The sequence below is a fragment of the Corvus brachyrhynchos genome, unplaced genomic scaffold (genome assembly GCF_000691975.1).
Source record: "Corvus brachyrhynchos isolate BGI_N302 unplaced genomic scaffold, ASM69197v1 scaffold188, whole genome shotgun sequence".
Classification (NCBI taxonomy): Eukaryota; Metazoa; Chordata; class Aves; order Passeriformes; family Corvidae; genus Corvus; species Corvus brachyrhynchos.
Genome location: NW_008239647.1, coordinates 1,490,889 through 1,513,373, shown reverse-complemented (window position 1 = coordinate 1,513,373; position 22,485 = coordinate 1,490,889). Strand labels below are relative to the sequence as shown.

The 22,485-nt window shown below is 35.5% G+C and overlaps 1 protein-coding gene across 1 annotated transcript in view; it reads left to right on the top strand.

The window, feature by feature from the left end:
* Positions 1-22,265, top strand: part of DNAH8 (dynein axonemal heavy chain 8) — a 120,565-nt gene extending 98,300 nt beyond the window's left edge. The window contains 14 exon segments of the mRNA XM_017742332.1: positions 775-893; positions 2,194-2,396; positions 3,269-3,342; positions 5,610-5,762; positions 8,260-8,397; positions 8,399-8,419; positions 10,439-10,555; positions 11,718-11,819; positions 12,205-12,365; positions 16,925-17,081; positions 17,606-17,758; positions 17,849-18,038; positions 21,079-21,200; positions 21,668-22,265. Of these exon segments, the coding sequence (XP_017597821.1) occupies positions 775-893; positions 2,194-2,396; positions 3,269-3,342; positions 5,610-5,762; positions 8,260-8,397; positions 8,399-8,419; positions 10,439-10,555; positions 11,718-11,819; positions 12,205-12,365; positions 16,925-17,081; positions 17,606-17,758; positions 17,849-18,038; positions 21,079-21,200; positions 21,668-21,955 (1,998 nt within the window). The 3' untranslated portion in view covers positions 21,956-22,265.
* The last annotated feature ends 220 nt before the right edge of the window (positions 22,266-22,485 follow it).

The following is a 22,485-nucleotide window of genomic DNA, read 5'->3' as shown; positions in this document are numbered from 1 at the left end:
GAGAATTATATGCCCAGTTCTCAAGATGTTTCCTGTGCTTTTCTTTTTTTCTTGCTAGTTTAAATTTTTTTTTCCTCTAAAAAAATAAGTCTCAGATGCCTAGTTTAACATAGACATCTTCTGCTTTAAACCTTTATCAGTGCATTCCTTGTTCTGTTCCCAGTGATCTGAGAATATTGCAGTAGCTGACCCTTCTCAGTCATGGCATTAAAGGCTCAATTGCATTTTCACTATGTTCTGTCCACTGGTGTTCCTTGTCCTATTAGGTCATGGGTTCTAAGAGGTGCCTAAAATTGTGATCATATTTGTGGTCAGATTTATTCTTTCTCAAGCCAAAGGCTTACTAGAATCTTATACTTTCAGTTTGTGATTCATTGTCTGGCTAGACTGTATTTGGAGAGATTTTTCTGGTCCTCTTCATACTCTGTGATCAAAAGGAATTAATTAATCACTCACAGTATGTTCCTCTTGTAGTATAGAATCCTTCTGCTAATTACTGATTTTTCTTAAGTAGCCGTATGTGTTTGGGAGGGGAATGCATAGATAGCTAACTGGCTTGAGAGCCTGCATCTTAACACTAATTGCAACAACTGAATTAATATTTTTTGTAATATTTTAATAGCGATTCATATGGCATATGTCTTAAATGCTATAGGCAATGTTACTTGTAATATACCCTAATATAATAACAGCCTCTCATCAAAAGCTCCATTTGCAAGGGGATTTTACTGCAGCTGGAATATATTTATCTGTGTGTAAATGTAATAAATTTAGATAGCTGGAAGTGATAAGCAATGGAAAAACTGGTTTGATAAAGATGCCCCTGAGGAAGAAATTATACCTAATGGATACAGTGATTCACTCGACACCTTTCGCAAGCTTTTACTCATCAGGTGAGCATCTTCAGAAATTTTGGGAAATTACACAGTTTCAACATGACGTGTCTCAACCTATCAATATGCTATTAGCATAATTGTGTAATTTTAGTTATCTCTGGGTGACATTAAATATCAATTCACTCACATGAAATGTGTTTTTATTCACTTACTTCAGAGCTATCCTCTGCCATCTAAAGGTATTTATAGAAAATATTTTTTAAAGCTTTGCTTTTACATCATGACAAATGGAAACTGGGAACCATATTGCATCCTTCTTTGAGAAGCCCATGAAAAATTAGAATAGACCAGATAGTTTTCAATTTTTTAAAATTTCTTTTACAATTAACTATTTTGAATAGCTTTAAACAAGTATTAAAAAAAATTTCTAAAATAAGAGAGATTCTGAAAATGCAAAACAGGTATTCAAAACCCCATGTGAAAAGTGTGCTATAAATTATATCTTTTGCATCATATAAGATCTCTGAGATCTTGGGATTAAATGGATTTCCCCAAAGAAGCATTCATCTGCCTTATGCATGAGATCATATCTTCCTCCTTTCATTGTATACTTTCCAACTGCTGTAACAAATAAATCAGAGATACTATGAAAAAACCCAGCAATATTATTTTACTAGACCGTGATTTGTCTTTGGAGCAGATTCAACCTGTGCAGTAAAAAAAGCTAGAATCTGATGGAAATACCACATTGTTAAATGCTCTACACCCTAAGAGGGAGGGGAGCATCTAAGTCCTAAGCATTTAAATAATCTTCAAAAATTGAAGATTTTCAAAGTAATAAATTTTATCCAGAAGTAGTTGTTTGTTTGTTTTTCTGTGGTAAAAATACTCATCACCAACACAAATGCAATCCAGTGCAAAAGAGTTGGGTTTGTACTCTAAAAGAGTAACAGACCCAATGAATCATCTGCAGAGTTTTACTAAAGGGCAAAAACCATCTTACATTTCCGTCTTTGTGTTCTCAAATACAAAAGTTGTGTTTAAAATGAAGAATGTCCCAACCTAATAAAGATGCCTAGAACAGAAGATTCCAATGCAAACAGTTAAGGCAAAATTGCAAGCAACTGGAAAGTATCAAACAGTCATAAGTAGAGGGATGACCATCAGCTCTGCCTGTTATATCTGTACAGACAAACCTACAAGCATATATATAAATGTCTGTGTATGTATACATATATATATGTATTATGATTAAATAAAAATCCCTCTATTTGATAAAAACAGAAATTCTAATTTAAGTCTGATCTTGGAGGAAGAGGCAGTGAATTTATATCTTTGTGTGTATTTTAATTTCTAGGTCCTGGTGTCCAGACCGAACGCTTTCCCAAGCCAGGAAATATATTGCAAGTTCCTTGCATGAGAAATATACAGAGCCAGTTATTTTGAATTTAAGAAAAACTTGGGAAGAAAGTGACATGCGAACACCTCTCATCTGTTTCTTGTCTATGGGATCAGACCCAACTGACCAGATTGATTCCTTGTCCAGGAAGCTTAATTTGGGTATGAAAGTAATTATTCATTGTCATATGTTAAGATACAGAGGGGCAGTGTAAGTAATTTCAGAGATATTTTTTTCTGAGAAGTATTTCTTAAATTCTTTTTTTCCTGAAACATCATCTTAGAGATAAAATAATATTTTAAATAGAAGACAGTATGCCAAGAACCATTCTGTATGAAGTTGGACAGTAATTCAGGTCTTTTTTTTAATAAATTGTTATCATCCTTCCCAGTGATGATAACTTTTTAAATCCTTGTAAAACAATTCTTGTTTTTAAATTCTGTTATGGTGACAATAATGTTTTCTTGTTTTAACTGCAGGTAATGTAAAAATCAGTAATGTGTTTAGAAGATTACTTCGTTACAGAAAATAGCTTCAAGATCTATGTATATTCTGGACTTCAGTTCCACGTTATATGGAAGTTTTGAAAAAGTGTGAATACAGATTGTGTTGAGAGTAGATACATATATTCTTGACATTAGTCACATTAGTATGTTCATAAGTGCAGTTTTACATCTTTGCATTGTGTTTAAGTACACTTTGAGAAAAATCTCTGTTCATATTTCAAATGCTCTGGCATTGTTAAAATTTGGCACAAATTCACATTCACAGTCGTGACAGTCAGTGTTTAACATCTGTAAGTATTGTGTATTTGTATTTCAATGTTGTTACACAAAATGTCAGTGTTTAGAAAATTTATACATAGTAGCATAATATGATGGTGAAGAGATTCTGCTTTTGTAAGTATATACTTTTGCATTAGATTTATTTCATTGCGCTGTATTTATATCACTGCTTTTTGGACTGAATTGAAATTCTTACTTTTTCTCAATAATGTAAGTTCATTAATCTTAAATTTTCAAATATGTTATAGAATGTAGGACCATCTCTATGGGCCAAGGACAAGAGGTTCATGCACGCAAACTCATAGAGGTGTCGATGGAGCAGGTGGGAGAAAAACATTGCGATATAAGTTGATTGTCTGTTTGGGTGTCCTTTTACACCTCTTTAGCATGCAGTCTATAATATTTTGCATTTTCATCCTGCTATCAGGCATATCTCAGGCTGAACATGTCTTTTTGAATGCCTGAGTTTAAAAACATTCCCCTGTGGGATATACATGTGGAGTCCAAGTCAATACTTCTGGCAGCAGTGCTACTGAGCAGTTTTCCAAAAGCAGCACATTCCTGACTTACCACTGTACTGTTAATCAAGGGTAAAAGGACATTGGGTCCTGGATCTGTCATGCAGATCCCACCTCTTTATTGGAATTTCTTCTTTATCTCCTCTCCTTTAAGAGATGCCTAGATGATTCATATCTTCTACTAGATAAAATGGTGAGTGCACACATAGCTTAAAGTTGTAGATACAGAAGGATGTGCTTGCTCCCAATACTGTTTCACATTTTCCTTACAATTCTGCTAGTGACAGGACCTCTTACTCACCAGCACTTGGTGTCTCTTCATCACTGCTTTAATTGTCAGTCCTTTGGGTTGTGTCCCAAGCATGTCTAAGAATTTCTAAACAATATACAAGAATTTTTCTTTAAATGTTGTAGTGTATTTTGTTATGGCAGATGATATTCCCCAACAGTAAAAACATGAAAAACCTAAGTAGTAGCTATAGATAGTAATCAAAACCCCAAATACAATGTAAAAGTTACAGTGCAAAGGTGGTACCTTCTGCTCAGCTGGACACTTCAAGGAGTTGTGGACAGTCTTGCAATTGAAGACATACAGCCTTAGTTGCCTGTGAACTCAAAATATGGGGAATCAGTCATATACCTGTGTTTTGGAGGGCTCGAATATCTCTGCTAATAGAGAGCAGAATGTGAGTATTGGAGTACAGATGTACACCACTTTGGAAAAAGAAAAGAAAGAAATCTCTTTATAGCAAATGACAAATTTTATTAGGTGCAAATGCACACACACATCTGGTATTTCTTTGTTTGTATGTCTAGAATGGTCACTATCAACTCCCTGTTCATTGCAATGGTGAAAACTGGAGCATCCCTTCCTTTCTTTTGCCCTTAATTGGAAGCACTTCAGCAGAGCTACTAGTAACAATTTCTCAACTGCATGCCTTAGTGCTGCACACGTTTTGTGAAGGGAGGAACATGTAAACGTCAGATTTGAAACTACAAAACAGAATTAGTGAATATGAAGACAAATACTTATTTGGGTTTTTTTTACCTCTGGCCAGGAGTATATAATATGATTAAAACTGCTGTGCTGTGTTACAGGAAGATAATTTTCAAAAACTAAGTCTAATTCATTTGGAAATGTACAAAATTGATTAAAAATCTCTCTCAAAAAAGTTGTTCCCCAGAAAAGAAGGAAAAAAACCCATTCATTTAATCGTGTTTTTAATATGCATCCAGTCACCATAAATATTTCAGTTATATCTTTTCACTAACAGTTACTGATTTCTTTTTAAATGAGCTAAAACAGAATTGCTGAAATGAAATTACAAGCTGTAATGAAATCCACTGTCCATCACTGTTTAGAACTGATTAAATAATGTCCTATTTTAATATCAGGCTTCTAATTCATCAGGCTTCTACAGTGATGCTACAAAAGCTGATTGAATTTAAATTCACAAGCAGAAGTTTAGAGAGACAATAATCAAACGAGAGCTTTCATGCAATTTGAGAGATGAATAAGATCAAAATAAGTGGAGGTTGAATTTCATGCAAATGCCTTTATTGCAGATAAACTAATTGGAGTTAAAAAACTTTTAGAGTCTTATTACCACCTCTTTACACTTACTTTAGATTATGTAATTAACAAATCAGTTTTTAAAAATACGTATTCCTTAAATTTCAGCTGTTACTTTTCCGCTCACATTCTTTTGGATCTGATGATAGGATTGCTTATTACTGGTGTTTTGCTGGGAGAGTAATACAGGAACTACTTTTTGCCACTAGATAGCACTGATACTTTACTTACAATATTGAGTCTGGTTATGTTATTTTCATGTTATTTTCATTGAGAACAAGAGAATGTGGAAATAACTTTTTCACTAACTCATGTTTATTTGCATTATCTGCGCCAATATCCTATAATATCAAATGAGAATATATATTCAGGATCAGAACAAAAGTTAAAAAAAATTACATGGAAAACCAAATTTGATTCTAATACAGAAAGTTGGCTTTAGCATTAAGAACAACTTGTTCTAAATTTCATATGATAATAGTTGATATCCTTATGTAGGGAGGCTGGGTGTTACTTCAGAACTGTCACCTCGGACTGGATTTCATGGATGAACTACTGGAGACAATTCTTACTGCTGAGATCCAGAATGACACATTTCGAGTTTGGATAACTACTGAACAACATCCTAAATTCCCAATTACACTGTTACAGGTTTGTTCCAATATTTGATTCAGGTACTTAATGAAAATTATTCAAATTAATCATGTAAATGGAGGGAAAAACCCCAAAACCCAAGAAAAAAAATGGACTTGCCTTACAATGTAAATATCACTTCAAACAGGAAGGTTACTTACCAGTAACTGGAAGTTCTTGATGATGCATTATGTTTGTGTGAGTTCACACTAATTCTGTACACAGAAACACTTCAATAAGAACTGTTTGGTTTTACTTGTATCCCTTTTTGCCCAACTAGATGCCTTGTGAACCGATTAATGCCCACAAAAGCTCTTCCAGAGAAAGATTCCGAATTCCCCTGTAATAAATAAATGAAGTATAAATGGGACAGAAAACACATGGATAGCACATCTCAGAGAACATCATCTACCCGATTTCTTTGCATAAACTATAAATGGTTGTTCTATAGGTCTCAAGGATACACTTTTTTTTAAGACCAGGAAAATTGCCTACACTCTTAGGAAGTGCACTTAAGTCACTGATGATGGTTCGCAGCACTCCCGCAGTGAGTCATAATGCTACTTAGTATCTACTGTAATAGCTGTGTGCTGACAATTCTGTGTTCCCTTTCCTCTAAAAATCAGTGAAGGTCTCCTTATTGGTTCTCATTCTCTCTGAATAAAAAGATACCTCACCTGACATCTAGCATGTGAAGGGGGGAAGGACTCCTGTCTTGAAAGAATCTAGAGACAACCTTCAGAACTGAGAATCATCCATCACCATGGTCTTTGTATGGAAAGCTAGCTGTATGGACTCTTATATTCTCTCAACAGAAAATGAAGTCATCCTGCATCTACAAGGTGTTTATGAATAGTGAGGTATATAGACACACAGTTTGCTAAAAGTGAGACAAGAGAACTCAGAGGATTGCTAGACGAATCTTCACTGCATTTATCACAAATATTTCCCATGTGATTTCCCACTCTATAGTGTCACATTACCTGTTAAAATGTTAACATATTCAGGGATTCCAGAACATGAATAATTGACAAACGAAAGCCCCTTCTCAGTAGAAAAGAGAACAATTTGCTTTGCTTTTTTAAATATAGAATGTTCATCAAAAACTGAACAGGATAACCTTTGAAAAGTGGAAACGCTGATTTTCCAGTGTTCCAATTCAGTCCAACAGTAACAGGAACACAAGACAGTGTGTCCATGGGCTGTCTGGCATTTACTCTCCTTTCTCTGCGTGCTACCATGTCACCCAAGCCAGACAGACAATTACTTACAGTTGGAGAGAAAAAACCCCTTTATTTTTATTTGGGTTCCTCCAGCATTTGCAATTATCTCAAGGAACAGAGATTCTGGTAAGGCCAGTCTGTGTCTGAACTTATAAATTGTCCCATGAGCATTATTCAGCACTGGAATGCAATAGCCCATAGGGATAAGTACTTACAACATTCTCTGATGTGCAAACATGTGCTAACTAGCACTTCTCCAAATAATTTGCAGGTATGGTTTGAAAATTCAAATTGTGTAGCCACTCTTCCCATTAGGCAGTTGGCATGAAATTAGGGGGCTGAATTCTAAGGGGCTGTGGCAATTTACTACCACCAATGTGGACTCAAGGCCTGCTGACCCAGAGTGCTCAGGAATATTCTCTGGTGAATCCAATTTGCTGCTGTAGACAGGCACAGAGTCCAGAGTAGCCACTGTGATCACAAAGATATGACCTAAGGAGAAGTGAGATTTCTTTGTATCTACTCTGAAATTCTGGAAACAGCAATACAACACTTATCTTGTCATTTATACTGGATGCTTCTCTTCCATCATTCAGTCATTGAACCAGGGATATAAAAGCATATGCCTTCTGAAAAGCATGGTGACTACTTCTACGTCATTGATGAAAATTTTTAGATCCATGGCCAAGTGTCAGTGATGGTTTTAACCAACAGAAATTAAAGGTCTATGTTCAAAACCCTTCGTGGCCTAATCTGGTATGACTGCAGAAGAGAAGGCTTTGGGAAGACCTTATTGCAGCCTCGCAGTACTTGAAGGGGCCCATAGGAAAGATGAGGACAGACATTTTAGTATGGCCTGCTGCAACAGGGCAAGGGGTTCTGGTTTTAAACTGAAGAAGGTTTATTTGGATTAGATACAAGAAATAAGTTTTTTACAATGAGGGTGGTGAGGCACTGGAACAGGTGGCACCCAGAAAGGTGGTGAATGCTCCATCCCTGGAAAGATTCAAGGTCAAGTTGGACAGGACTCTGAGCACCCTGATCTATTTGAAGATGTCAGTGATCGTTGCAGGGGGATTCAACTAGATCGCCTTTAAAAGGTCCTTTCCAACTCAAACCAGTCTATGATTTTGTGTACTCCTTTTATGCAGTTTAAGTGCATATCAACTTTATTTCTACAAGTCTTCAGTTATTTACATTTTATTTATAACTAATAGTTGTGACATTTTCATATGTTGCTATTTTTTGTTTCAGTAAACAAATCCAATTCCTCTATGTTTTTCTTGTGACAGATTGCTATAAAGTTCACAAATGAACCTCCACAAGGTATACGTGCTGGACTGAAAAGAACGTTTTCTGGAATTAGTCAGGATCTCTTAAATGTTAGCAACCTGCCTATGTGGAAACCTTTGCTTTACACTGTAGTTTTTTTTTCTGCATTCTACTGTTCAGGTATTTCTAAAAAGGCAAATAGTGTTGTAATATATGTAGTCACTTTAATACAGGTTCCTGCACAAACACATTCTGATATTTATCATAGCGTCACGCTGCAGGACTAAAGCTTTAATTTCTATAATCTATATTTCAAGGTTCATTATTATATCTTTTTTTTAAAATAGCTTTTAAACAATTTACATATGATGGGCATTTTTTCTTATCTAACTTCAGCTGATTGAAAGTTAGTCATTGGGTATAAGGGAAAAATTTCTCTCTGTGGTCAATAGAAATAGATAAGCCTGCTGAAACAGAAAAACAGCTTATCTGTCACAGCTGTTTTTATCTAAGAGTGAATATTTTTCTAGAGATATATGTCACTCTTTCTGCCCATTGATTTTAAAAGCAATCCAGATGACCAACCTGGAGTAGCTATTTTCTAGATGGCCAAAATTAAATAAAATTCTTATCTGTTTCAATGTGTTTTCTACATTAATTCCATCATGAGAACGATGATATCTATACTTTGTACTTAAAGATAAATAAGTTTTGAGATCACAATAGATGCTAATAATTTGAGCTCTCTGACTGCACCTTCTTTTCACCAAGGAGTTCAAAATAATTATAAAACAGTGCTTAAGCCTTAGGTTCTACTGAGCAGCTTGTATTTTTGGTGTAGGCAGTTGGTGAGAGAAGGACAATTTGTTGATGTTCCCTGTTAAGATACAGCATTCTGCATTATTTTCCTTCTCCTACCCTTTTTAAACAGTGAAAAAGTTGTTCTGTGTATTGCCTCAGGATTATACTGTTCTTGTGGAACTAGATGATCTATGCTTATTCAACCCGTCAGTATTTTTAAAAACTATTACAGCTATTCATCTACTAAGAAATTTTATTTATGAATTGCCAACCAACAAGCAATATATACATTGTCCTGCCTTTAAACTGACCAATTCTTAATATCCTTTGGTGACAAGATCATTATGATAAATATAGCTTAAGAAGCAATTAAAAAAACCTGGCAGGAAACCATTACACCTTTCTGTATGGTATTATTGTTTAATTCTGTCTCATCTGCTTATAGACAATAATTGATTTTGAAAAATAAAAGGTGGGGATTTTTTTCAATTCTAGTTCTTTTTAAATATTGTAGCTAGGGTGCCTAAATGTTACTTCAGGTGTCAAAGACTGTCAGTCATTGCTGACCTGGTAATATAAAATCTGATAAATTTGTTATATTTATGTCATTTAGTTGAATTTAGATTGTAATTTATGCATTTGATAAATGTCGGCACTATTCAGCAACTTAGTTCTTAACTTCTTGAATTAATTTGTGCTACATTCTGAAAAAAAAAATCATTGAGCAATTTAACTGAGGTGGCATTAACAAGTTTGTGAGAAATCTAATAGTGCTGGATGTTTGAAGTGTTTGGGCTACAGAATATATATTCATTTACTTTCATAGTTAACTATTTTTCTGTTACTACAACTGTTATCACTTTATTTCCAAATAGGTATGCAATAATAAATTTGAATAATATAATGGTAGCAACCTTAAAATAAAGTTGTGAATTTTGAAAAATGTACATTAAAAAAAATATATTGAAACAATAAGATGAAAGTGGCAACATAGAACCCATTGGAAAATGGATCATAAATATAGGCATTTGAAAATTTGAAACTATCATTAGTCGACAGTATATGTAAAAAGAAATGAAAAACTGTGCAATTCTAAATTAATTAATTAATTAGTACAAAAATCTCATTATCCACACAGAAGTGAGGCATTGAAAACCTGTGACTTGTGAATTGATTAGTAAAGTTACTAATAAATGATTTTGTTGCTTTTTCTATAAATATTTATCCCTCACAGTATAACTTAGCTGTATTATTGATGTGTATGAGGCACACAGCCATTTCCTAGGCTACCTTTCTTCTCTAGTTCCGTTCTTTACTCCACTGGTATTGTTATTATTGAAATTTATTACAGAAAAAAGTTATTTCATAAATATACTTGGTTTTAATTTTATTCTTAAGGAGCGACGCAAGTTTGGACCTTTGGGTTGGAATATTCCCTATGAATTTAACTCAGCAGACTTTACAGCCAGTGTTCAGTTTATACAAAATCACCTAAAAAGGATTGACATCAAGAAGGTGAATACTGAAATCTGTATACAGTACATTTAAATGCTTTGGATGGCAGCAGCATTTTTTTTTCCTCATGTTACTATTTATCATAATTTACTCATTGCTATTCATTTAGTGCCACTTCCAATGATCAAAGGTTGAGGTTCTCTGCAAGAAAATCAAGCTGAAATATTTTATGTGCTGTTACGCATGTAAAAATACACAGTTTTTAAGAACCTTAAAATTTGTTTTTCTTTTTCACTACTATATCTAAAATTCATAAGTCTGTATGTTACCTGTTTTGGAAAGGGAGATAAAATATTTAACGAGTTTCACAGAGCCAATCAGACTCCTCTACAGCTACCATTTGGTCTTCTACTACCTAGCAGGAAGTAGCCATTCCTTATGAAGCAGCACTCAGCCAAGAGAGAAAGATGAGAAACAGGGAGAAGGGGTGGGGTGGGGAGAGTGGAATGGGGAGTAAGAAGAGAGGCAATAGCAGCTGTGAGTGATTTCAGGTCAAACAAGTAATAATGAAATATATTATATATGTACATATTATATTGTATATATAATGAGATATTGCTTCTAGAGAGCAAGTCCTATGAGGACTGGCTGAGGGAGCTGGGGGTGTTTAGCCTGGAGAAGAGAAGGTTCAGGGATGACCTTATCGCTCTCTACAACTCTCTGAAAGGAGGCTGTAGCCAGGTGGGGATAGGCCTCTTCTCCCAGGCAACCAGTGATGGGACAAGAGGACACAGCCTCAGGCTGCACCAGTGGAGGTTTAGGTTGGACATCAGGAGGAAAGGGTTGTCAAGCATTGGAATGGACAGCCCAGGAAGGCTGTGGAGTCACTGTGCCTGTAGGTGTTCAAGAAACAGCTGGACATGGCTCTAAGTGCCACGGTCTAAATTGGTGTTTGGTCAAAGATTGGACTTCATGATCTTAAAGGTCTTTTCCAACCTAAATGATCCTGTGATTCTATATTATAATAGCAGGATCAAGCCCAGCTCTTCTATAAAATTACAGAGTTGAGCTCAGTAAATACATTAGAAATAAAGTATTATTGTTATATGATTTTTTCTGTTTACATTTCAGAATATTATGAGCTTCAGATTATATTGAAATTACCATCTTCTTCTTACATATAATATAACTATAGTCTTTCATTTACTTTACTTGTATCCAGGGGATATCGTGGAACACAGTACGCTACATGATTGGAGAAGTACAGTATGGAGGCCGAGTCACAGATGACTATGATAAGCGTCTTCTTAATTGCTTTGCAAGGGTAGGAGACTTTGTAAATACAGTTATTTGTCATTTTTATTGGCAGCTGCAATACAGAAATCAGAAGGCCTTCTTTCTGCTGAATATGCACTTCACCAGTTTACAAAACTTTTCAAAGTAAAATATATTTTTCAAAACATCATTCTTTGGCAGTGAGCTTCTTCCCCTTGGTTCCTCTTTGGTGAGGAGCAGAAGCTTAAAAAGACTTAGCTGGAAGTCAAACTTAGTAGACGTAATTCTTAATGATTTACTGTTGTATTAAATTAAAATTAGATGTAGTATCTGAAACAAGAACCCTAATTCTCCAAGAGTAAAAATGAGATTAAAAAGCCCTCTAAGTAGCAAAATAATTGCTGGCCTTTTTTTTCCCCATGGATTTTTCACAGGTATGGTTTAATGAAAATATGTTTGACAGCGCTTTCTGCTTTTACACTGGGTATAAAATTCCAGTTTGCAAAACCCTGGAACAGTACTTCGACTACATCCAGTTACTCCCTGCCATGGACAGCCCAGAGGTGTTCGGTCTCCATCCCAATGCTGATATTACGTAAGTAGGTCCCAACATATTGAAAACAGAGAATGTTTCTTTTAGCATTTGGAAACAAATCCCTATCAAATGTTTAAGTATATTTTTCATAGGAAACCTAGGATTCATGTGAATTTCACTGCTGAAGTGGAACACTTTCTGTGTATGTACATTGTTATAAATGCAGTTATCTTCAGCTACATTTAACGTCCTTTTAAGGCAGTTGGAACTCATTACTTACTCCTCATGATTTTACTTCTTTTAGTTGAAAGCATTATGAAACTTTTATATGAGCATGTGATAGGTGGTTCTATACAGTTCAACTAGAGAAAGTTTCTAGTATTTGCCTTCTGTTTCAAGCAGTTTATTTTTCTGTGCCTAGCTGTTAAATGATTCTCTGGATTGTCATTTGGTTTACAAGCATGCCTTTGGATGCAACTACAAACTTATGTTGCCATCAGTCCTGCCATTCCCATTATTTAAAAGAGGCTTTTCAACTGCACCAAGTACAAGTTCCATCTAAAATTTTACCTTTGACTCAATTCACTCTTTCATTCCAAATAATCTGTGTAACAGCTCACCCTTTATTTCCTTCTAATATTATATGCCCTGTGAAAGGATATGAACGTAATCATATTTTTTTCACTGAAGTTCTTAATAATTCTGCCATGAATTATTGCATTTTCATATGCAGTATGTCCACATTCCACATTCATTGTTTCTTCACATAGCTCTTTTAAATAAAACAAACGTTATTCAAATGCAGAGTTGCTGTGAAAACTAATGTCTTCCAACATTTTTGGATGAAACAATAATTTCCCACAATTTTTCAGTCTCAAAATTGAGAGGCTGATGCTGTGTCAAGAGGCCTGTATTCTAAGTATGCTGTGAGATGAGTACACAGTTTTATTGTCAACTCTGCCTAGCACATACCACTGTTAATATATGCTTGTGAAGAAGAGAATCTAAGAGTAGATTCTGTTTCAAGTCATTCTCAGATGCTTGCAAGACCTCCCCTCCAGAAATGATTAAAGAAGAAAGAAGAGCCAAGATTTAACAGAGAACTAAACAAAGTCTTGAAGAGACACATGCTTTAGATCCAAAGTTAGGCTTGTAGGAGAGCTAATTTATAGGAGGAAACTTGAGACTAACAGTGTTCAGGGAGCTTTAGTGAGTAAGAACAGCTCTTTGATTTCTCTTTAGTGCTCAGTTTTTCTTCCACTTGGTACCTCAGCATATTCTTGCTACTTTAGGCCTTTTTTTTTTTTCTTTCTGGTAGATTTTGCCTATATTTTGCCTCTATTTCTTTAGAGTTTGGGGGAAATGTTCAACAGCTTCATGCTTTTTGCCATGCTTTATCACAGTCTGTTTTAGGCAACTATGCACAGCTACTGTGTCTGAATTTCATCTTTGATGCACAGACCAGATGGATTAGCAGCCCATACAGTATAAAAGTTCTGTTCAAATTCTCCCTATAATATCTTATCAAGTCATCTCAGGGTATGCAGAAGGCTAACTGCTAGAATTGAAACCCTGAGAAAGCCAAGACCTCTCCATGTTACTGAGGACAAGAAAAATCTTATCTTTCACTAATTTGCTGTGACAGTTTTACAGTTCGGCCAAAAGCTCAATCTGTTGGTTCCAATTGTAAGGCTTCAATGAATTTCAATGCTTTCATTTAGGATTAACACCTGAAGTCATTGAGAATGATTTCAACCTGCTGTATGAATCACAGTCTCCGAAAAAGCCACACAGTTAACAGGTACCTGAGCAGGAAACAAATATTCTGACAATCTTCTGCCAAACCCCCCTTCCCAAATGGTTCCCTACTGAAGCCTTAAATGTAGCTGAATTTTTGTTAAGCTATTGCAGGCTGGTGAATGTAGGGTTTTGAACACTGTGCTGCAATAGATATTGCTGTTTTCTACACAAAGCCGAGGCAATGTTTCTGTCACGTGCATTTTTTCTTAACTTCCAGTACAGAAAATCCCTGATGCCACAGATTCCAGCTATCAAATAATGGTAGTCTGTTCCCTTCAAACATTTTAGAAAATACTTTTAATAACGCCTTTTCGGAGTAAATCAAAATCTATACAAAATTAATTCTCTTTTTTCTTCTTATGACACAATTCACTTCACAAAACTGCTTCAGGGAAAAACAATATATAAATAGGTATTGAGTGCTTTATCTTACATACTTTCAGGCAACACTGACACTATAAATGAGTTTCATTTAATGTTTCTGTAGCTTCCTTTATGGTTACTCCAGACTTCCTTAACAGTAGTAAAGAAAAATAGATCCTTGTAAAGTGCAATTTCTCTGACCACAAAGCAGACATCTAAAATACACGAGCTGAATTGGGCAGTCTAGACAAAAACCTGTTATGGAGACATCTACACATAGATATCTACATGTGATGAGGGTCAACCCATCATGTGCAACTGAGTCTCTTCTCAGGAGCACGGTACTTCCTTTACAGACCTCTGCCATCTTTTTATTGTTATTGTTTGCATCTATACTTCATTTTATTTGCAACCTAAAGGAAAGTCAGGTTTTCCAAAGCCCAGAAAAATTTTGTTGCAGAGTGGTTTTTATGTTGAATATGCCCCAGTGGTATGTGAATGAAATTTCTTCTTAGTATTTTAATCTCACTTCCACACTGGAAAATTATTTTAATGTAAAGATCAAGATACATCTTTTTGTCTTTTCTATTTTTATTTACAAAAAAGTCTTGTTCAAACACTAATTGTTACTTATACAGGATTCACATAATTTCTCCTCTTCAGAAGATTCCTAGCACTAGCTTGTGTCATTGAGGAAAGGAATATCACTAACATTTGATTCTGTTCCTTTGATGTTATTTTTCAAAAGTCCTTCTGTCCTTTTCCCCAAACTCTGCATATTGCCTTCTTTTTAATTTTTTTTTTTTTAGATTTAGAAATACCATTTTCGAAATTCTGAGATTTATTATAATTAAATTGGTGTAATAATCAGGGAACCTATACCTTCTACATAAAATAGTCTGCAGCAGTATTGTAAGGATGGTGCTTAAAGTGTGAAGAGGAAGGTTCACATCTCTCTTATCACTACTTGTTAAATCAGCAAGACACAAAGTAAAGATTACAACCACCACTATGTCATCCAAATTACCAATGAAGCCATGAGTCCAAGAGAAATTTTATCTTTTATGCTTATACGTAGTCTTGAATAAATCTTTCATTCTTTTAATGGGGCCATAAATTGAAAAAACACTTGAGAGTTTTGAGTCTAAAGTCAAGGGTTATGAAAAACCTTGAAAGCCCCCATCATGCCTACTTTCAGAAGGAGAAATTATATCCTCTGAGAAGCAAACTCCCAGTAGTATTTCTTCTATTTTTCTGATTTATAGTCTTTATAATGGCATTCACAAAAAAATTTTGTTGAAATGCTATAGTATCTAGATTCTCTAGTATTATGATACCATATCCAAAGCATCTTTAGGTGCTTTGGGAGTTCGCACATTCTATCCTTGGTTTCATGTCTTATATAATTATGCATGACAAAGTAATAGAAGGAGATGGGTATCATATGAAAGTTGAAAAGTAAAACTGACATGCAAAACTGTGCTTTGAATCAGTAAGAATGCATGTCCTACATCACTCATTATGTATGTTCCTTGTGTAGCTGATTCCATAAGGTAAAAGTAGGCATTGCCAACACTTCAGTACTCCAGGCTTTCTTTCTTATTTCCCCTCATAGCTCTATGCCACTGGATAGCACTGTAACAAAAATACTCCTGTAATTCTTGTGTTGAAGGACTGACGTGGTCTACTATCTTTCATTATCCAATGCCAAACAAATTTAATTCACATTTTTGTATTGACTCAGAACATAAGTTTACATTAGCATTGCCCATGCTTCACAATGGAATAGAAGTTTTTAACCGGCAGTGCTGTAAATCTAGCAGCCCTTTTCATTAATCCTGAAATACCTCAAAGCAGAATGAATTCGCTAATTAATAAAGGGGCAGCTTGCCCCTTTAGGGCAAAGTGGTGTATCTCCACCTTTTCCTGCTTTATTAATCCTGAAATACCTCAAAGCAGAATGAATTTGCTAATTAATAAAGGGGCAGCTTGCAGAGTTGTATCTCCACCTTTTCCTGCTTCTGCATAACACTTTTAAGAAGTAATTAAATGAGGCAAATATTCTTCCTTGTTACAAAACTTTTGTTGCTTCTTCCCAACAAATAGTTCTTTGAAATGTCTTATCAGGAATATGCCATTTCCTTCCTTTTCCTCGGGATCCCTAGGTGGTTTTTCTGCCATCTCACTATCTCAGCTTGCAGACCTCCTTCTTATCCCTGAATTAGAAACACAGCAAGTGTATAACAGGGAAGAGGGAAGTCCATATTCTTTAAAACCATGGTAAACCAAATGTTCATGATCAGTGTGTTACGGTTGGTGTGGTATGCAAAGGAAAACTTGTTTTGTGTGGGTTTTGATTTGACTTGATGACACACTGGTTTTTGTGTGTTCTACAAAGTGATCACTAGCTATTAAAAAATCCTATATAACTGATAACATATTTCTCATCCTCTCAGATACCAAAGAAATACATCAGCTGATGTTTTAGATACTATCACCAACATCCAGCCTAAAGAAAGTGGAGGAGGATCTGGAGAAACTCGTGAATCAGTCGTTTACCGTTCAGCTGAAGACATGCTAGAGAAACTTCCTCCAGATTATGTCCCTCATGAGGCAAGCTAATCTTAGTTTTGTCTTACTGTTCTCTCAGTAGACTTTTCACATTACACATTCCAAAAAAGAAACATTGAATTGTACGAAAGATCATATAGCTAGTAGTAGATTCAAGTAAGCAACCAACAACATTACTGCTACCAGCATGAATTGGTGTGAAGATTTTTTATTTAAAATCAAGACATCTAAATTGGTCATGGAGATATGTCATGGAGACTATGCTTGGACTTCCAAAGCTACTTGTGAAAACAGAAAAAAACCAGTCAACATTTTGTGATAGCAGTCTCCTGGCCCTTCTGGGTGAAGTCCTGTTCTAGCAGAATCATGAGTAATTGGGTAGTATCAGACAAAAAAAAAAAAAACAAACAACAAAACTGCAACAGTTGTAAGGGGATGTTAGTTGAATAATATAAAAATCTAATACTTACTTTTCTGAACACACAGAAAGTTATGATATTGTATACTACAACAGCATTTCAACAATTTAGACTTAACTAAATTCCTTCTCTGCTTTTATATTTTAGGTAAAGGCTCGTTTAGTTAAAATGGGAGCACTTAACTCTATGAATATTTTTCTTCGTCAAGAAATTGACCGCATGCAGAAGGTGATCACAGTTGTCCGCACCAGTTTGAATGATCTGAAATTAGCCATAGAAGGAACTATTGTTATGAGTGAGGCAAGTAAAGTATATTTACTTCATATGGAATATTGTGCTTTAAACTATTACATTGATTGATTTACTTTGAATATTATTTAATTCCTTCAGAATTTAAGAGACGCACTTGATAACATGTATGATGCTCGAATCCCTCAAGTGTGGAGAAGAGTATCTTGGGATTCTTCCACACTTGGCTTCTGGTTTACTGAGCTTTTGGATAGAAATGCTCAATTATCCACTTGGATATTCCAAGGGAGACCAAAGGTATTTTGGATAACTGGATTCTTTAATCCCCAAGGTAAGGTTACTGAAAAGACTTGAGTAGTAATGTATTGAATAATAATGTAATGGTTATACAGCCAGAGCGTGTCACAGAAGCCAAGATGACAAATGGGTTCAATGTGCACTCACAGCCCAGAAAGCCAACTGCAGCCTGGGCTGCATCAGACAGAGCATGGCCAACAGGGTGAGGGAGGGGATTCTTCCCCTCTGCTCTGTTCTGGTGAGAGCCCACCTGGAATGCTGCGTCCAGCTCTGGGGCCCCCATAGAAAGGATGTGGAATCCGCTGGAGTGAGTGCAGAGAAGGAGCATGAAGATGATCAGTGGGCTGGAGCACCTCTCTTGTGAAGGCAGGAAGAGAGAGTTGGGGCTGTTCAGCCTGGGGGAAAAGGCTCTGGGGATGACCTTTATAGCACCTTCCAGTACTTAGAGGGGGCTACAAGAGAGCTGGACAGGGATTTTTCACAACAGCATTTGTGATAGGGAGGATGGATTTAAACTGAAAATGGGTAGGTTTAGAATTGATATAATGAAGAAATTCTTTACCATGAGGGGTTGAGACTTTGGAACAGATTGCCCAAAGACGTGTGGGTGCCCCATTCCTGGCAGTGTCTAAGGCCAGGTTGGATTGGACCTGGTCTAGTGGAATTCTCTAATTCTACGTTTGGGGGTTTTTTTTGTGACCCTGCCCATGGCAGGGGAGTTGGAACTTGAGGATTTTTTGGTCCCTTTCAACCTAAACCATTCTATGTGATTCTACGGTTCTATGATCTTTTAGTCTGACCCATAAAAACAGTTTTTATATTACAAGAAGGAAAACATATAGTTAATAAATATAAATTTAAATATAAAAAATAATTTATCTTGTTGACATATTGTAGCATGATATTATACAGCTTCTAAAGAAAGTATACCTAATGATAATGATACAGCTTTTAAAGAAAATACTATTTTTTCTGTGGTTTGAAACTGTGTAACTCATTCCAAACTGTAAGTTGCAAGTATGGAAGAGCTTTAATCTAGAGAAAGATGTTACAGGAGCAACAAAATTACTTTTAACAGTACAGTAAGAGCAACCACTCACTGGAACACTCTCATCAGAAACATGGTAGAGTCCCCATTTCTGGAGGTTTTCAAGATGTAATTGGACAGTGCTAGATAATCTCATCTAGTCTCCTTTTCCCATGAAAGGTTGGGCCAGGTGAACTTCCCATGTCACTTCCAACATGGACTGTTCTATGATTCTGTGAATGTGCAACTGTACCAGAATTTATAGCAGTTATCTTTCACAGAGAATTATCAACATTGAGTTTTCACGGCATATCCATTTCACAGGTTATTTAATGAATAGTTTCTTCAAATTCATCAAAGATGTGCTGTGAAGTACAAGTAAACATTATCTATCATTATCTGTTAATAGATTGATATTTTTATCATTTAGAGGAAAGAAAAAAAAAATTTAACCACCTCCATGAGTAAAAAACCCCATTACCTTATTAGGTGTGTGTTCATAGGAGAATCTCCCTTAGCCTCCACAACTACCTGTACAAAATTCTCCTAAGAAACTTCTGTCTGATAGCTTTGAGGTGTTTTTTGTTTTAATTAGGCTTAACCTCTGAAATTCTTGAATGTTATATGAGTTACCTTTGCTTTGTGATGCTTTTGTTCTTACTGGCCTTCCTATGGCCAGGACTGTAAAAAGTACTAACACAGAAGTTTTTTTTAGAGTCACTCTCAGAAAGAGTTGAGGTGCCTGGAGCACATCCAATTTATTATTAAAAGATGGTATTGGGATGCCAGTCAAAACATCATTCCATTTGTATCCTAAGTGGCACAGCTGAAAAGCATATTGATCTCTGGTGATTCAAGAGCACACCACCTACAGTGGTGTAAAAGAAGATGACGGACCACATTGTCTCAACAAAAGAAAACATCTAGCCTAATAGGCAACGAACCTGAGACACAGATGGTCTTGAACTTATTGCTCCAAACTCTGTGTTCCAAAAAAAAAAATAAAAGGTAGTCCTGCAGCTAGAGAGAGGTTTCTAAGTGCAAAATATGTGCTGTGGGTAGGGGTGAGGTGAGTATATTCATATTACACTATATTTGTAACACTGCTCACCAGGACCTTCTCTCTTAAGTATGCAGTTCTCTATTCTTCGTCTCAATCTCTATGACAGTTCCAAGTAGTTCTTCATCTAGTAGCATAAAATAGCAGATACCGTGTTTTTGGTGACTTCACTGTTATCTTCTGACACAGAAACAACCAGGTATTTGCTACTAGCGTTTCTGGTTTTGTAGCTTTTTCCTTCATAACACATTCAAACCTCTTTGCTGCTCAGTCATCTGTGCTTAAACGATTCAGCTCTCTGCATCACAAACCTTTTTTATTTCAAACCTCTGTTAAGTCTGTTCAAAACAATACTCAAAAAATCACCTAACTTGCTTCTCAGTTATGCCATCCTCTACCTTCATTTCTATCTAGGACTGCCTTTTTTCCCCCTAACAAAACATGCATTTTTCATTCTTCGTAGGTACTGCATTAACTACATTCCCCACACTTATACAGTTAGTTTATTATCATGCTCAGACACGTGTTTTCTGTTTTCCATCAATGAAATTCATTCTACTTCTTTCATTTAAAATACTCCCACCTTTTAGCTAAGTTGCCTTTACACAAATATCAGCTCACACAATGTTTGCTTTGAAATTCTTTCTTGAAAGACACCTTTATCATGGATCCTGTAGTTGATTGCCTTACAATAATTTGTAAGTCAGTGTCCTGAACAAGTATTTCTTAACAGAGAAATTTAATAGAAAAGAAAAGTACATGCCATTTAAAAATATTTTTCTTGGTGTGATGCACACTATGCCACTTTTGTCATTTGTTCCTATTTTGGTCCCAAAGAAAAGTTTGCTATCATTAGTCAGGATGCTCATTTTCAACAGAACTCTGATTATCTGTCTATAAGTTCAGAGCAGAACCATGCTAATAACTGAGCAAGATTTTATTTTATCATGTGAGATAAATACTAAATGTCTGGCTTAATTTCTCAAGGGTTCCTGACGGCAATGAAACAAGAAGCAACTCGAGCACATAAAGACTGGGCTTTAGATAAAGTTGCAATACATAATGATGTGCTAAAGCTAACTAGAGAAGAAATCACATCATCTCCTTCTGTATGTATGACATGCAAAGATGTTTCAGTATTAATTTTGGTATTTAGTTTATATCATGCATCATTGAGTTACTTTGGATTGATAGAGGAAAAAGTTACTATTGTCTTCACCTTAATGTTTTTGCTCAGCATAGAAGCCAAATACTAAGTATGAAGATTTTAATTTGTTCAGTTAGAAAAATGTTTAATTGAAAGAACTCTTTCATTGTACCACCTGTTAATTTTTGGAATTTATAGTAAACTTTACATGAAACTTTGTAGTATATAGACTTTATTGAACGACTTTTGTTGCCCTCCATTTCAGTAGCATTATCTTCTGAAAAAGGATTATATTATAGTATAAAATGAAATAGTTTGAAGAGATTCAGTGTCAGATATTTTTTACTATAAAACATACATGACTTTTAATGGTGTAAGACAATTATTATGTTTTATATGTTGTGATGTATCTGCTTTCCCTGCACACAGGAAGGAGTATATATCTATGGGCTCTACCTGGAAGGTGCAGGCTGGGACAAACGAAGAAGCATACTCGTTGAGTCTACACCAAAGATCCTTTTTGTCCAGCTGCCTGTGCTCCATATGTTTGCTGTTGATTCAAGCAGACCTAGGGATCCCAAGCTCTATGTGTGTCCTCTTTATAAGAAGCCCATGAGGACAGATTTGAACTTTATTACAGAGGTCTATTTAAAGACAGCAAAGTCTCCAGACCACTGGATTCTGAGAGGAGTGGCTCTTCTCTGTGACATCAAGTAAGCTGTTTTTCCTCCTACGGCAGAAGAGAAATATGTGGCACATGTAACAAACTACATGTGTAATTCTTCTACTGCTCTTTATTTGGTTGCTACTTGTCATTATAGTAGAAATTGCTTTGCAGTCTTGGCTTACTGATTTTTTTTTCTCTGCTTTCAGTAAATTCAGTTTGCCTTGGCTGTTTGTTCATAGTTTTAAAGTAAATCTTTCCAAGTAAGCTCATTGCTTGTAGTCTTTGACATATGCATTATATTACTTTAAATGAGTATTTGCTTTAATAATACAATTAATGTCAAATAAAATGTTATTTTAAAAGAAAAACTTCGCTTTTTCACATTCTTTCACACGTACAACTTTTAGCTTGTGTTTCAGTGACATATGATAACAAAATTTAAAATCTTCTAGATACAAATTTAGATTCCTAGAGTCTGCGTGATACACACATTACTTTCTTTGAGTCTGCAGGAAATGATATGACAGAAAAATATATTTGATCCATATTTTTTCCTGGCCTTTCTCAGAGTTCACTTGTT